This window comes from Cherax quadricarinatus, chromosome 36, assembly GCF_038502225.1.
Source record: "Cherax quadricarinatus isolate ZL_2023a chromosome 36, ASM3850222v1, whole genome shotgun sequence".
Classification (NCBI taxonomy): domain Eukaryota; kingdom Metazoa; phylum Arthropoda; class Malacostraca; order Decapoda; family Parastacidae; genus Cherax; species Cherax quadricarinatus.
The window spans coordinates 7098324-7116813 of NC_091327.1; the positions used below are offsets into that span (position 1 = coordinate 7098324).

The window sequence follows — 18490 nt, forward strand, 5'->3', positions numbered from 1 at the left end:
AGGCCTACTTTTACTGGGAAAAAATTTCCCTCTTTCCTACATACTCTAACTTGAGCCTCACTATCCTCGTAAAAACTCTTCACTGCTTTCAGTAACCTACCTCCTACACCATACACTTGCAACATCTGCCACATTGCCCCCCTATCCACCCTGTCATACGCCTTTTCCAAATCCATAAATGCCACAAAGACCTCTTTAGCCTTATGTATAATAATCCATATAATTGTATTTCTGTACTCCTGAATAAACTTACTCAAGCGCATGTGGCATCGTAAGTAAGTTTATTTAGATATACACAAATAAAGTTACATAGAATATCATACTTAGCAGCATATGTTTGGAGAACCTAGGATAACCCAAAAAAGTCAGACAGACTTATTTCCATTAGGGTCCCTGTACCCTGTACTATATGGTACAATGTGCCATATGGTATAATGTACCATGTGGTATAATGTACCATATGGTACAATGTACCATATGGCACATTGTACCATATATCATTGTATGACATGGCACCAATGTACCATATGGTTCAAAACCATAGAATTACTCTTCAACTCCACTTCCATAAGTCTTAAAACTGTAAGTTGTGAAGAGGAGAGTCAGAATTTGCCCGGAGAGTGAGTGGGGAGTGAGAGCTTCCTTGCTGCCAGCCACAATGAACAAAGCTGGGTGTCCAGATTTTTTCTATAGTGTGCACACTGACCACCCAGACCCATTCTCTCAGATGTAGGCCTGCCAGCCTTCTCGCGCTAAATTTGACGCCACTAGAATTTTGGCGTAGATCTAGGCTTTGGACCCTCAACGTAAAGCTGTAGATCTACGGCATGGACCCTGAAAGGGTTAATTATCAGAGTACATATAAAATATGCAATAACCTTAAAACACCTGAAATTTTGGAAAGTTTCCAGACATAATAAAGAGTTGTGCTCAGGGAGAATGTAAACAACCTGGGTGGGTCACAATGACCGTATTAGAAAGACAGGTGGGGGGAGCTGTATAGCGAATTTTGGTCATAATTTGAAATGTCCATATTAGCAGAATGCCGTAAAGCAGGGCCCTACTGTATACGTCTTACAAGCCAATGTGTTTGACATAGCATATATACTCAAAAATTCTAGCGGCTTCAAATGAAGTGGGAGAAAGCTGGTAGGCCCCCATGTGAGAGAATGGGTCTGTGTGGTCAGTGTGCTCAGTATAAAAAAAATCCTGCAGTACACAGTGCATAATGAGAAAAAAAAAACTCCGACCATGTTTTTGGATTAAAAGGCTGACTTTGAGATGTATTTTCATATAGTATTTATGGTTGTATTCTCGTTTTCTTGGTCTCATTTGATAGAATGGAAAACATATTACAGAAAGAAAGAGATGATTCTGATTGGTTTTACTATGAAAAGGACCTTGAAATGGAGCTCAAAGTAGGGGAAATGTTTGATTTTTGCCGATGTTCAAGAGTAAACAAATGACGTCATTGTCCAATAAACGTCCAACTAGCCATTCTAATATGCAGTCATGAATGGGTTGACATTATTTATACAGTGGACCCCGGTTAACGATATTTTTTTCACTCTAGAAGTATGTTCAGGTGCCACTACTGACCGAATTTGTTCCCATAAGAAATATTGTGAAGTAGATTAGTCCATTTCAGACCCCCAAACATACACGTACAAACGCACTTACATAAATACACTTACATAATTGGTCACATTCGGAGGTAATCGTTATGCGGGGGTCCACTGTACAATCATTACAATATTGCAGTCGTCTGCATAACTGTAAATCTTCTAATTTTTGTTTGAATAAAAATTCAAAATAGAAAGCAAGAGTAATATCAGAGGGGCCTGGGGATGTGACTGATGAACAAAGAAAATGTTATTTTAGAGTCAGGAATGTCTGCATTTTTCATTCTGGACCCTGTTTTGAAATGGGCATATTTTTTAATTTACATGGAATTGGCCAAATTGCCAATTTCTGACCACTTTATTGGATAGTTGGAATTGGTAAATGGGCAATTTCTTCTACTCAATTGATAGAACAAATGAAATTCTAAAGAAATAGCTATGAGTTTGGTCGACTGGAACAATGGAATTAGCCGAAAATAGGGCTCAAAGTGGGCAAAATGGCCGATTCGTAAATATCACCGAGGTTGCTGACTTTGCATGAATGTAATTCCTTAAGTTTTCCATCAAATTTTGTACTTTTGGTGTCATTATCATTGGGAAAAGATTCTGTATTATTTCGTAAGAAAAAATAATTTTTTTTTTTTCAAGTATTTTGCGACACCAAGAGACAGCTCAGGATTTGAGGTTGCGACAGTCAAAGGGTTAAACTTGCATTGGTCATATGATTGCAAACATCGATCCTGACATTAACCTTTTATTAAATGACACACATGATCCTAACAATAATTGCCTTTTTTACACTGCTAGTCAGGCTAAGACACTACTCAGTGCCAACAATAACATAACAGTATTCAGTTATAATATCAGACCACTAAGCAAGCACTATGATGACCTCCAAGCACTACTGAATTCTCTAAATGTCAGTATGTCTATCATTACTCTCACTGAAACATGGCTAAAACATGATGTTACAAACATCTATTCCATACCTGGCTACACAGCCATACACAATTGTAGGCCAGAACAATTATGAGGTGGAACAGCTATATACTATGATGAACTACAGTGTATAAATTCTACCTGCACAAGGGATGAACATGGTGAATATACCTTTGCTAAATTTAAATCCAAAAACCTTACAAAACCTCTAACAGTTGGAGCAATTTATAGAGTTCCTCACTCTAATGTTTACTCTTTTAGTGAAAAACTAAGAAACATAATAACTAGCACTGAAATGAACAAACACCACCTAATACTTACAGGGGACTTCAACATAAAACTCATCCATGACCATGACCCAAAAGTGACTGAATTCACAAACACTATAAACAGCTGCTTACTTCTTCCAACAATAATAAAACCTACACAAATCGCTGACACAAATGCCTCATTACTAGACCATATCTGGACAAACATTATATCCCCATTAAAGGCAGGCACAATCACAGATAACACCACTGACCACTATCCCATCTTTCTCATAACCAACTTGTGTAAAGTGCCCCAGGACACAACAAAGATCACATTCCAACTACATGACGAGTCATCTGTTAATAACTTAATTTCAGCATTTAGTGACATTGACTGGCAGAGAATTTCGATATTGATGAATGTGTTAATATTTTTTCTAGAAAAAACCCTAAACCTCTATAACATGCATTGCCCAATAAAAACTAAACAGATCACAGCAAAGAGACTAAACAGCCCCTGGCTTACAAACAGCATCCTCAACTCTATTGATAAAAAACATCTATATGAAAAATAGTACAGAATGAGTCTAATAACAAAGGATCTCACAAAATGTTACTCGTCTATACTAATCAATCTAATAAGGAGGTCCAAAAAACTGTATTATGAAAACAGATTTTATGACATAAAAGGTGATATGAAAAAGACCTGGAAAACCTTATCTGAAATTCTAGGATAAAAAAAGCTGTCACAAAACAGAACGATTAACTTAACTAAACCAGACAAACCTCTCCTACAGCCAACCGATACTGCCAACAAACTTAATGTCTTTTTCTCTCTACCATAGGAACAAAACTAGCAAGTAAAATCCCAAGCTCAAACATTCAACCAAAAGTCTACCTCACTGGCAACTACCCTAATACTTTTTTTTTAGCCCCACCAAACCCTAATCTCGCTTATCAAAACACTAAAGAACAAGACAGGTGACCTAAATAACTTACCACCACTCATGTATAAAAAAAACTTCTCATGTGTTGTCACCAATTATTGCAACTCTTTTTAACAAATCCATTGAATCTTCCACCTCCCATCCATACTCAAGACAGCAAGAGTCACCTCAATCCTCAAAGAAGGTGATCCAACAGAATTGAACAATATAGGCCTATATCAAACCTGCCCCTACCATCTAAAATCCTCGAAAAATTAATACACAAACAAGTCTACTCCTATTTCGTATCCCACAACATACTCAACCCTTGTCAGTTTGGGCTCAAACCGAAAAAAAAGCACTAATTATGCTATTATACATATGCTTGAACTAACATACTCTGCACTCGAGAAAAATTAATTTCCCCTGGGACTGTTCATAAACTTAGGAAAAGCTTTTGATACAGTTGACCATGACCTTTTGCACCAAAAAACTCGAACATTATAGGGTCAGAGGACACTCTCGATTACTTAACCCTTTCAGGGTCCGTCCCGTAGATCAAAGGCTTTACGTTGAGTGTCCAAACCGTAGATCTACGCCAAAATTCTAGCGCCGTCAAATTTAGCGCGTTAACGCTCATAGGCCTACATGTGAGAGAACGGGTCTGCATGGTGGGTGTGCGCCATAAACAAAAAATCTAGGCGCCCACATAACATTGTGGGAACGCCGGCTTAGTTACCCTTGTTCACCATGCCTCGTCGCAAGTCAGCTCTCACTCCCCGGAAAATTGGGACTCTCCTCTTCCTATCTGATAGTTCTGACACTGATGGAAGTGGAAATGAAGACGAATTCTATGGCTTTGATCAGTTAGTGACCGAAAAGAATGACCAGGATATCGATAATAGTGCAGAAAACCCTGACGATCCTCAACCTTCTACCTCTGGTGTGGGCACTCGTGACTCACGGTCGGTTGTTCCTCATCGCAAGAGAAAACTAATATTTTCGCGTGGCCAGGCCTCTGACTTCAGTAATGATGATGATAGTGACGTGGACTGTGATTTTATTGCGCTCGACGATCAATCGAGTAGTGATAGTGAGAAATCATGTTCACCAGTGAAGCGTCGGTATGTTCGCCGCCGCATGCGCTCGGGTAGTGTACCCTATGCTGTGCCCAGGGGACAGAGTACATCCCGGAGTACATCCCGGAGTACATCCCGTGGCCCAACACCAGTTTTAGGTAGTGATAGTGAGGATGATGTGGCTACACTTGGCATGGATAGACCACAGGCATCAGTGGATGGTGTTAGTGGTGATGGTAGTGGCACCGCCATGCGTGACTCACCAGGCCTCGCTGGGACCCACGCTGCTGACTCGTCAGTTCAAGGACAAAGTGGAGCGCCAGCCACCAGCCCACCACAACCACAACCACCCGCACAACCAGCCTATGATGTCCAGTATCCACCAGCAAACCGTATGTGGGATTGGCAGCAAAATCCCAATTTTGTTCCCAAGCCTCACCACTTTGATGATTCTCAAAGTGGAATTCTACCTACTTGTCCCCTTGGAACCACGGCCAATGAACTGGAATTCTTTGAATTATTCTTTGACCAGCCATTGATGGAAATTATTGTCAGGGAAAGTAATAAGTATTTTGAGTACACCATGGCAAATACGATCTTATCACCACAGTCAAGACTACACAGGTGGAAAGAGACGACTGTTGCAGAAATGTATTTGCTTTTTGCAACAATAATGCTTATGCCTCACGTCTATAAGCATAATATAAAAGCATACTGGTCCACAGATTGGCTAATTTCTACCCCGGTCTTCAGTGAAATCATACCAGTGAACATGTTTATCCTACTCTTACGTATGTTGCACTTCTCTGACAAAACCAGGCCTGACAGAAGTGACAGGTTATACAAGATTAGAAATGTTTTCATGTGTCTCAAACAAAAGTTCAGCATATACTTTTATCCATTCAAGAATCTTGTAATTGACGAGTCTTTGATTTTGTTCAAAGGTAGACTGTCATTCAAGTAGTATATACCGAGCAAGAGGAAACGCTTTGGTATAAAACTGTTTGTACTCTGTGATTGTGACAGTGGCCTGGTGTTGGATATTGTTGTATACACGGGTAGTAAAACATTGAAAGATACCAAGATGTTATTGGGTATCTCAGGTGACGTAGTGAGAAACATGATGGCACCTTATCTTGGTAAGGGGCATACATTATATACCGATAACTGGTACACAAGCCCATTACTCAGTGATTTCATGCGAATGAACAAGACAGATGTGTGTGGCACAGTGGGTTCTAATCGTAAACATATGCCCAGGCTCAATGCAGGTGCTCGTGGTGATGACGTGCAGGTGTTTACTGCCAATGACATCATGGCATTACGGTGGCATGACAAACGAGATGTCACATTGTTGACAACCATTCACCGTAATGAAATGCAAGACAGTGGCAAAGTTGATCGAGTGATTAATGAACGTATTCGAAAACCAGTGACAGTGATTGATTATACACAAAACATGCGCTTGGTTGACAAATGTGACATGCAGATTGGTTTTGTTGACTGTGTTCGTAAGAGTTACAAGTGGTACATGAAACTTTAATTCCATCTCATGGACATTTCAATGCTCATTGCATATAATATGTACCAAATAAAGACTGGCAACAGACCACCGTATGGTGAATTTTGTTTGTCTGTTGTCAGACAACTCATAATGAAGTACCAGGTAACAACACCTGCTATACAACACGGTCCTCGAATTCCTCAGGATATACCCAAGCGTTTGAGGAGGGAAGGTGATCATTTCATAATACAACTTCCTTCAACTCAGAAGAAATTTGCTCAGAAGAGATGCATCGTCTGTGCACAAACAACAAGACGGCAACAAAGACGCAAAGACACTCGGTTTATGTGTGAGGAATGTAAGGTGCCTCTGTGCATGGTGCCTTGTTTCAAGGAGTTCCTTAAGCTCCAGCAGTTCTAAAACCATGTCCAGTGATTGTAAATATGTAAATATATGTTAGAACATTAGTATTATACAAGATTTATGCATGTTTATTGTAATAAACAACAGTGGTAAACAATAATATGATAATAACTTTAGTGCGGTTATTGTGTTCAATACAGTGAGTTTATATATATACATTATATACAGTATTGGTCTCTCAGGCCCCAAATATTAGTAGGAATAGAAAAAAATTGGAAAAAAAAAGAAAAAACAACAAAAACCGCAAAATAATGTAATGCGCGTATGTGGAATTCGTCGATGTTGCCGCCACCATATCATTTTCGACAAACTTCTTGGCACTGTATCTCGGTAAGTACTAATCAGAATTTTTTTTTTGTCTTATTACCTTCACAAAAAATATGCTCTTTAATTCTGTAAGAAAAAATAATTTTTTTTTTTTTTTTCAAAATTTCTTGGACACTGGAGCACCACTTCAGATTTTGGCCTTGGACCCTGAAGGGGTTAAAATATTATCTTAACAATAGAACCCAGTATGTATACACAAATGGAGCCAGTTCCACTACACAACTTGTTCTTGTTGGAGCCCCACAGGGGAGCGTTCTTGGCCCACTTCTCTTTCTCATTTACATCATTGACCTACCAAACGCATCTAATCTCCTTAAACCCATTTTATTTGCAGATGACTCAACTTATGTTTTTTCTCACCCAAACCCAACTATACTAAGAGACACAGTAGATGCTGAACTGCTAAAAATATCTACTTGGATGATTACCAACAAACTTACTTTCAATATTGACAAAACCTTCTTCATGCTTTTTGGAAACATAGCTTCAAATGTACAGTTAAACATATTGATAAATGGTTCACCTAACTCGAGACAGGCAGAGGGCAATTTTCTAGGTCTCCACCTTGACTGCAGTCTCAAATTTCAGACACACATACAGCAAATTTCCAAGAAAGTCTCCAAAACAGTAGGCATCCTTTCAAAGATATGGTGCTATGTACCCCAATCAGCTCTTCTAGCTTTATACCACTCTCTCATTTACCCTTACCTCACCTATGGTATTCGTGCATGGGGCTCAACCACAAGAAATCACGTTAAGCCTTTAACCCGTAAACGGTCCAAACGTATATATAGATTCTGTCGCGTAGTGCCCCAAATTTTTTGAGAAAAAAAAATCTTTTTTTTTTTTTTTAATAGGAAAAAAGAGCATATGGTACCCAGGCATCCCCAATTATTTTAATATGGTGCACAATGAGTGTGCACACCCATTCTCTCATGTCTAGGCGACTCAGGCTTATCGTGGCAATGTTGAATGTATGACAAATAAAACGTATATAATGTATACGTACAGTGGACCCCCGCATAGCGAACGCCTTGCATAGCGAACAATCCGCATAGCGGACGCTTTGTTCGCTAAAATTTTGCCCCGCATAGTGGACAAAAACCCGCTCAGCGGCCTTCGTCCGAGACGCGTCCAATGTGCGCCCTCAGCCAGCCTCACATGTGCCGCCCGTCCCATTGTTTACCAGCCAGCCTCCGCGGTAACATTCAAGCATACACTCGGAATATTTCGTATTATTACAGTGTTTTCGGTGCTGTTTCTGGAAAATAAGTGACCATGGGCCCCAAGAAAGCTTCTAGTGCCAACCCTACACCTCAAAGGGTAAGAATACCCATTGAAATGAAGAAAGAGATCATTGATAAGTATGAAAGTGGAGTATGTATCACCGACCTGATCAGGTTGTACAAGAAACCAAAATCAACCATCTCTTCTATTGTGGGCAAGAAAACGGCAATCAAGGAAGCTGTTGTTGCCAAAGGTTTAACTGTGTTTTCGAAACAAAGATCGCAAGTGATGGAAGATGTTGAGAGACTGTTATTGGTGTGGATAAATGAAAAACAGCTAGCAGGAGATAGCGTCTCTCAAGCGATCATATGTGAAAAGGCTAGGAAGTTGCATGACGATTTAATTAAAAAAATGCCTGCAACTAGTGATGATGTGAGTGAATTTAAGGCCAGCAAAGGTTGGTTTGAGAGATTTAAGAAGCGTAGTGGCATCCATAGTGTGATACGGCATGGTGAGGCTGCCAGTTCGGACCACAAAGCGGCTGAAAAATATGTGCATGAATTCAAGAAGTACATAGAAACTGAAGGACTGGAACCTGAACAAGTGTTTAATTGTGATGAAACAGGCCTGTTCTGGAAGAAAATGCCAAGCAGGACCTACATTACTCAGGAGGAAAAGGCACTCCCAGGACATAAGCCTATGAAAGACAGGCTTACTTTGTTGATGTGTGCCAATGCTAGTGGTGATTGCAAAGTTAAGCCTTTATTAGTGTATCACTCTGAAACTCCCAGAGCGTTCAGGCAAAAGAATGTCCTCAAGGATAATTTGTGTGTGCTGTGGAGGGCAAACAGTAAGGCATGGGTCACTAGGGAATTTTTCTATAACTGGTTACACCATGCATTTGCCCCCAATGTGAAAGATTACCTAACTGAAAAGAAATTAGACCTTAAGTGCCTCCTGGTGTTAGACAATGCCCCTGGTCATCCTACAGACGTGGCAGAGCGACTTTATGGGGACATGAGCTTCATTAAGGTGAAGTTTTTGCCTCCTAATACCACTCCTCTCCTGCAGCCCATGGACCAGCAGGTCATTTCCAACTTCAAGAAACTGTACACAAAAGCTCTGTTTCAAAAGTGCTTTGAAGTGACCACAGACACTCGATTGACTCTAAAAGAGTTTTGGAAGGATCACTTTAATATCCTCAATTGTGTAAACCTTATAGGTAAGGCTTGGGAGGGAGTGACTAAGAGAACCTTGAACTCTGCTTGGAAGAAACTGTGGCCAGAATGTGTAGACAAAAGGGATTTTGAAGGGTTTGAGGCTAACCCTGAGAGGAGTAGTATACCAGTTGAGGAATCAATTGTGGAATTGGGGAAGTCCTTGGGGTTGGAGGTTAGTGGGGAGGATGTGGAAGAGTTGGTGGAGGAGGACAATGAAGAACTAACCACTGATGAGCTGATAGATCAACTTCAAGAGCAAGAGGCCAGACCTGGGGAAACTGGTTCAAAGGAGGGGAGAGAGAAATTGAAGGAATTGCCTACTTCAAAGATTAAGGAAATGTGTGCAAAATGGCTTGAAGTGCAAACCTTTTTTGATGAAAATCACCCTCACACAGCTATTGCAAGCCGTGCTGGTGACTGTTACAATGACACTGTTGTGAACCACTTTAGACAAATCATAAAGGAACGAGAGGTACAGGCCACTATGGACAGATATGTTGTGCGAAAGAAGTCCAGTGACTCTGAAGCTGGTCCTAGTGGCATTAAAAGAAGAAGGGAAGTAACCCCAGAAAAGGACTTGCTACCTCAAGTCCTAATGGAAGGGGATTCCCCTTCTAAACACTAACACTCTCTCTCCCCTCCTCCCATCCCATCAATCATCACCAGATCTTCAATAAAAGTAAGTGTCATGTAATTGTGCATGCCTTTTTCAGTTTGTGTGTACTAAAATTAACATTTTTTTGTGGTAAAAAAAATTTTTTTCATACTTTTGGGTGTCTTGCACGGATTAATTTTATTTCCATTATTTCTTATGGGGAAAATTAATTCGCATAGCGAACATTTCGCATAACGGCCAGCCCTCTTGCACGGATTAAGTTCGCTATGTGGGGGTCCACTGTATATACATTTGGACCGTTTACGGGTTAATAACCCAGCAAAATGCTGCAATGCGATTGATTACTAACTCCTGCATTAGACAACATACTCCACCTCATTTCAAGAGTCTTAACTTGCTAAATATACAAAACATCCACACTTATTATTGTGCCTACTACATATGCAGAACACTATACTGTCCGGCAGGCCGGACTTGAGTCCTGGAGATGGGAAGTACAGTGCCTGCACTCTGAAGGAGGGGTGTTAATGTTGCAGTTTAAAAACTGTAGTGTAAAGCACCCTTCTGGCAAGACAGTGATGGAGTGAATGATGGTGAAAGTTTTTCTTTTTCGGGCCACCCTGCCTTGGTGGGAATCGGCCAGTGTGATAATAAAAAAAAATAATATACTGTAAACCCTCCTCTCAAACTCCTCTTTGATAACTATAACAGAACAATACACAAATAACCCGCACATAGAAGAGAGGAGCTTACAACGACGTTTTGGTCAGACTTGGACCATTTACAAAGTCACAGTGTGACTTTGTAAATGGTCCAAGTCGGACCGAAACGTCATCGTAAGCTCCTCTCTTCTATGTGCGGGTTATTTGTGTATCATTCCAGTCACGGTATTGTGCCTTTTTTTGTTATTTATAACAGAACATTCAACCATAATACGAGACACAGATCACTCTTTGATATCCCCTATGTTCATCTTTCCCTGTGCAAAAATGATATGCACGTAAAAGGCCCAAAGATCTGGAATTTATTGCCAGAACAAACTAAAGGACCCCTGTCTGCAAATCAGCTTAAGGCCCTAATAAGAAATCGCCTCATTACCCAAAATTAACCAGACAAACTGTACCTAACCACTACCAGTTTCTCAAAAGCTACTCATATTATGCTGATGAATGCTCATCCACTTACTTCAAAATTACGATGTCTGTTCATTTCATTGTTTTAAATAGTAGTAGATTGTAATACAGTACATTATAATGTAAATTGTTCCATTGTAATATCAAATTTCATTGTTTTAAATAGTACTAAACTGTAATACATCATATTGTAAATTGTTTTAAATTGTTACATTGCAATACTGTAATATTATTAACTAAATCAATAGTGTAGTAAGTATCTACTAGACTTATCAGAATCATGTAGCATCATCTGATACAATATTTAATTCTCCTGTACTCACTCTAACTCATCATATGACCATATAAACTATGTATTATTGCCTTACTATTCTTAAGTTAATCTTGAAGTTTGCCCGAAATCCTCAGCATACAAAGGGGCTTTTGGCATGTACGCCCAACTACTATATTCCTGTAATAAAGTTGGTAGAATTACTGACAATATGTAAAGTAAAAGGACACAAGTGCAACTAATGTGACATTTTATTGTGGCAACGTTTCGCTCTCCAGGAGCTTTGTCAAGCCATTACAAACAATACATGGACACAGAGGGTATATATAGGCTCAGAGTGAGGTGCAATACTAGTGGTAGTAGTAGTAGTAGTAGTAGTGACAAAAGTTGTAGTAGTAGTAGTAGTAATACAATATGGTAGAGCAATTAATTCGTACATGAGTAAAAGGATATAAAAGCTATTAATTGGGTAACATAAAAATAGGTTGGACAAATGTAGACTGGATAGAGGCAGCCTGTTTCAGTGTTCACTCTCTGTAATGTGCTTTGTGTAGTATAACAGGAGAGACTATGTGATGGCAGGATTTACTGTTTTCAGGAGGATTCTTGCTGAAGTCTTAGCAAGAATCCTCCTGAAAACAGTAAATCCTGCCATCACATAGTCTCTCCTGTTATACTACACAAAGCACATTACAGAGAGTGAACACTGAAACAGGCTGCCTCTATCCAGTCTATATTTGTCCAACCTATTTTTATGTTACCTAATTAATAGCTTTTATATCCTTTTACTCATGTACGAATTAATTGCTCTACCATTTTGTATTACTACTACTACTACAACTTTTGTCACTACTACTACTACTACCACTAGTATTGCACCTCACTCTGAGCCTATATATACCCTCTGTGTCCATGTATTGTTTGTAATGGCTTGATAAAGCTCCTGGAGGGCAAAACGTTGCCACAATAAAATGTCACATTAGTTGCACTTGTGTCCTTTTACTTTACATATTATATTCCTCTATACAACCATGTAATTTGTCAAAATAAAAAATCTAAATCTAATTTAGATCTTAATATTTTTTTGTTAATGTTATATGTGAGAACCATTGAATAAAATAATATTATGTTTGGTATTCTTTTTTATTTTCAGGTGCAACTTTTGACTGGGTAACAGAGTCAACCTTTGATACAACATTGGCAGACATGGAATATGAGGCTACTCATGCTCCAGTTCATGGCTCTACAACAGGACTCTTGTTTAGCGTACAACCTTCTGGTGAGTGTCACTCTCTCTCACAATACATACAACCTTGTGGTGAGTAGATGAGTATGTTGCATTTGCAACAGTTTGGTGTCTAGATTTCCCAGACATTTTACCAGCTCAGCAGGCTTCTTAAGTGGAATATAGAGGTGACTTAAGTACCAGAGATAACAGAAGTAGTGGAGAAGTAGGTATAAGGTGATAAGTCCTTCACCCTTGAAGTAAGCTTGAGTCAGTCCCTTGGCCTTTGTCAATTTTGAGCTCCTTAGCTTTGATCACTGTGAATGCAGCCTTTTATATTGGAGCCAGAGGAATGGTGCAGAAGTGAGGGTGGTATCACAGGAGGCAGGGCCCACTAATGGAAGTAAGAACATCGAAATTGAGAAATACTGAAGCAAACTTATTAGTCCATACACAGATGAGGAGTACTGCAGCCAATCTTACTGGTCCATACAGGAATTCAGGAGTACTGTAGCAAGCTTACTGGTCCCTCCTAGGTATGTCCTCAAATCTAACTCTCCTAACTCATGACTAGTGGTTGAGCAATAAAGTTACATACAGTATCTTCTGTACCAAGATACTGTTGTGTTACTGTGTTACACAAGTATTTGAGGACTTTCCTAGAATGGGCCAGTTACAAATATTTTTGTACAGTATCATATCAGGTTTTAAAACAATAAGCATTGACACTACAGTATCAGTTCATGGTAGTGTAAATTATATAAAATGTGTCAGATAGGTTTGCAATCCCATCTATGCCAGATTTAACACTTTGAATCTTTTTTGCATAATATTTATTTTGTATATTGCCGATTGATTTATACAGTAGATTGTTATTTAGCACGGTAGTTACGTTCCTGAAAATGCCATGTTTGGTAAAATCGTGCTAAATGAACTGAAGAATTTATGGAAAAAATAGGGTTACATTCCTGGGATCCCCCAAAAAACCAAACAACTTTTTTTTAGACCAACAGATGTTACAAAAATAAAAGTGAACGTGTAATTGTAGTTCATTGTCATGATATATTAGTGCTTAAGACTACAAATGTATTAGAAATAATAGTACGTATTTCTTACCTTAAATTGTGGGTAATGGTGTGTGTGTGGATGATTGTGGAGAGAGTGGATATGGATGGTGTGGTCCTACTGGGCTGAGGTGGATGGTTGTTGGTTGTCGACAGAAGTGGATGGTAGAGGTTCTGGTACTGAAGTCGATGGTTGTATTGGAGTGTGCGTAAATTCTGTAATGGTTCTCTGGGCTGTTTTACCCTGCAATACATTATACAGCTGATGGTAAGGCATCATCAGCTGGTCTAGACCCCATATCAGAGCACTGCTTCTAGATTTGTCAGGGTCCTTTTCAGTGAAATAGTCTGCAACTTTACCAATAATATGGAACTGGTCACGTAACTGCTGTAATGTTAACTGTTTTTCTTCAGGTTCTTCTTCATCTTCTTCTGTTATGTCCCTCCCTTGTATCTATGCATCGAGCTCTGCTAACATTTCCTCTGGACTCCTGTCTTCATCATCATCATCTTCTAAGAGCTCATTCACATCGTCTTCATTCATATCTTCAAAACCATCACCTGGTAATCTCCTTGCCAGCTGAACAATTTCCTGAACCTGACTCTCAAGCAAGGGGAAACCAGTGAAAGAATTAACCACAGAAGGCCATAACTTTCCCCAGCCTGCATTTAATGTTGATTGAGGCACTTCATTCTATGCACTTCTGGCATAGCTGATAGCATCTGCAAATGTTAAATTTATTCCAGAAGTTTGGTACTGCCAAGTTGGAGTCATAGTCCATTGATGCAACTAGTTTTTTGATAACGTTTTTTGTGTAATTACACTTGAATGAGTTAATAACTCCATGATCCAGTGGTTGTATTAACCCTTTCAGGGTCCGTCCCATAGATCTATGGCTTTATGTTCAGGGTCCAAACCGTAGATCTACGCCAAAATTCTAGCGGAGTCAAATTTAGCACGAGAAGGCTGGTAGGCCTACATCTGAGAGAATGGGTCTGGGTGGTCAGTGTGCACACCATAGAAGAAATATGGATGCCCGCATGGCATTGTGGGAACACCGCCAAAGTAGCTTTGTTCATTGTGCCTGGTGGCAAGGAAGCTCTCATTCCCCACTCACTCTCTGGGCGAATTCTGACTCTCCTCTTCACAACTTACAGTTCTAAGACTGATGGAAGTGGAGCTGAAGAGGAATTCTATGGTTTTGAACTATATGGTACCATTGTACCATATGGTACAATGGTGCCATGTCATACAATGGTATCATATGGTACAATGTGCCATATAGTACATTGTACCATATGGTACATTGTACCATATAGTACAGGGTACAGGGACCCTAATGGAAATAAGTCTGTCTGAATTTTTTTTGGTTATCCTAGGATCTCAAAACATATGCTGCTAAGTATGATATTTTATGTAACTTTATTTGTGTATACCTAAATAAACATACTTATGATGCCACATGCACTTGAGTAAGTTTATTCAGGTGTACACAAATACAGTTACATAGATTATCATACATAGCAGCATTTGTATAAAATCCTAGGATAACCCAAAAAAGTCAGGGTGACTTATTTCCATAGTTATCCCTGTATCTGTACCATATGGTGTCCTGTACACAAGGTACCCTGTGCCATATGGTACCCTGTGCCATATGGTACCCTGCACCATATGATACCCTGCACCATATGGTACCCTGCACCATATGGTACCCTGCACCATATGGTACCCTGCACCATATGGTACCCTGCACCATATGGTACACTGCACCATATGGTACCCTGCACCATATGGTACACTGCACCATATGGTACCCTGCACCATATGGTACCCTGTTCCATATGGTACTCTGCACCATACATTATCCTGTACCATATGTTATCCTGTACTTTATGGTACCCTATACCATATAGTACTATGTACCATATGGTCAGTAGGACGTGTTTGTGGCAGCAGGCACCAGCCAAGACTGAGTGAGTGGCAATGCAAGCTAGCTAGTGACTCGGGAGTTTCCAAGACAAAGCTCTCTGTCATCCACCTCAAGGAATGTGTCGAGTTCCTGTACATTTGTAAATATATAATAGGACAACACTAATATACAACATTTTTGCATATTTTTGTTGTAAACAACTATTGTAAACAAAATAATGATGAAAATATTAGTGTTTATTGTGTTGAATACAACAGTACCATATAGCACCATATGGTACAATGAACCATATGGTATCATTGTACTGTATGGTACAGTGTACCATATGGTACCATTGCACTATATGGTGCCATTGCACCATATGGTACCATTGCACCATATGGTACCATTGTATCATATGATACCATTGTAACATGGTGCCATTGTAACATATTCTACCATATGGTACCATTGTATCATATGATACCATTGCACCCTATGGTACCATTGTTCCATATGGTACCGTTGTATTCAACACAACCACACTAATATTTTCATCATTTTGTTTACAATAAACTTGTATACAAGTTTTGTAAGCAATATAATGATAAATTAGTGAAGTATTGTGTTGAATACAATGAGTGTACACTTATGCAATATACATTATGTATATGTTACTATAAAAAGAAAAAAATTAGAAAAGAAAAGAAAAAGGTATAAAAAGCGTAAAATAAAAAAAATTAGATTTTGCGGAAGTCACTGATGTTGCCGCCACCAGGTCATTTTGGGTCAACTTCCTGCCGCTGTATCTCGGTAGGTACTGATCAGAATTTTTTTTTTTGTTTTATTACCTTCACAAAAATATTATCTTTAATTCTGTAAGATTTTTTTTTTCTTTTTTTTCAAAATTTTTTGGACACTGGGGCACCACTTCAGATTTTGGCCTTGGACCCTGAAAGGGTTAAACCAGTCAATAAATATTTCCTTTGTCGTCCATGCTGACTGGTTTGACCTCCAAATTACTGGTAAGATGTTTTTATCTACACCTTTCAGAACATGAGGATTCTTTGAGTGGTAAATAACCATGGGCTTACACTTGAAATCACCTGATGCATTACCGCAAAGGAGCAAGGTAAAGCGATCCTTTGCTGTCTTGAAGCCTGGTGCACTCTCCTCTTGCTGACTGATATAAGTATGTGTTGGCATTTTTTCCAAAAATCACTTGATGTGGCTCATAGCCACCCTCAGAAATAATTTCCTGCAATTCAGCAGGAAAATTACTTGCTGCTGTATGATCAGCTGAAGCACTTTCACCAGAAAACTTAATATTATGTAACTTATTATGCAACTTAAAGGTGTGGAACCAGCCTGTGCTAAACACACACTCCTTTTCAGGCCTTCCTTCCTTATTATACACTGCTTTAAACAACTGTAAGGCCTTTTCCCTAATTAAGAGGAAATTAAGTGGTGCACCTTTGTTTGTCTTTTGTTCAATCCACTCAAGCAACAAGTTTTCTGTTTTATTTACTTGTTGAGACCTACGTGTCATTCTTTTCATGAGATGACATCTTGGGTTATTCATTACACAAGCTTGTATATTTGCCTCGTTCTTTTTAACCCTTTGACTGTCGCAGGCTCCTTTCTGAAACTGTCATTCTATGTTGCAAAATATTCGAAAAAAAAAAAAAATTATTTTTTCTTATGAAAATGTTAAGATTATTTTTCTGAGTGTTTTAGTCCCCCCAAAAAAATTTTGCCATCAGTACTTACCGAGATATAGAGCTGTGAAGTTTGCAGAAAATGAGCCGCGTATGGCAACAGCAGCGACTGCCGCTCACCCAGTAAACTTTGGTTTACTTGTATTTGAACGTCTTTTGTTTTTTTCACTATTTTATTTTTTCACATAACTTACGTGGCCTATGAGACCAAAGTAAGGTGCAATGTACATATATACACTCGTTGTATACAACACAGTAAGCACACAAACATAATTATCAATATATTGTTTACAAAACTTGTTTACAAAAACAAACAACTAAAAAAATTTTTTATTACTATTGTTCTATAATATATATACCAATGTATAGTCACCGAACATATTCCTAGAAGTTCTGCAGCTTGTGGAACTCTTTGAAACATGTTTTCATACACAATGGTGTTTTACACTCCTCACACATAAAACCAGTGTGTGTTCATTTTTTGGGGCTTTTTTTTTTATGTGCAAAGACAAAACACCTCCTCTGAGCAGTTTTCTTCGAAGTATTAGCTGGCAATTGTGTTATGTAGTTATCCTAGGTAAATGGTCGTGTGTCATCATTCCTCCCTTCCTACTTTCCTGATGACGCAGTCTTGTGGCTCTCTCTGAGACAGAGAGCTAGACGGATAGACAGGGAGCTTGACAGACAGACAGAAATGTTTTTGTACCAGCAAAAACAAAGGGAGGGCAATGGTCATCTAATCTTTCCTTATCAGCTCCACCCTCGTTTTCGCTCATCAAAGTCAGCTCTTATCAGATGTTATCTCCCCTTATCTTGTCACTGTCATGGAGTGGACTTTTTTTTTTCTTGCTTCAAGGGAACAATATTATTACATCTTCTTCTTCCTCCTCCTCCTCCTCCTCCTCCTCCTCCTCCTCTTCTTGCTCTTCTCCTCTTCCTCTTCCTCTTCTCCTCCTCTTCCTCTTCCTCCTCTTCTCCTCCTTTTCCTCTTCCTCCTCCTCCTCTTCTCCTCTTCCTCCTCCTCCTCCTCCTCCT

General features: G+C 39.2%; 1 protein-coding gene across 2 annotated transcripts in view; it reads left to right on the top strand.

Moving 5' to 3' along the window:
• The window catches only part of LOC128691314 (DNA-dependent protein kinase catalytic subunit), a 1096584-nt gene that overhangs the window by 975142 nt on the left and 102952 nt on the right, over positions 1-18490 (top strand). For both annotated transcript variants that reach the window (XM_070091676.1, XM_070091677.1), the window contains one exon: positions 12692-12817. In XM_070091676.1, coding sequence (XP_069947777.1) covers positions 12692-12817 — 126 coding nt within the window. The remainder of the gene's footprint in view (positions 1-12691; positions 12818-18490) is intronic.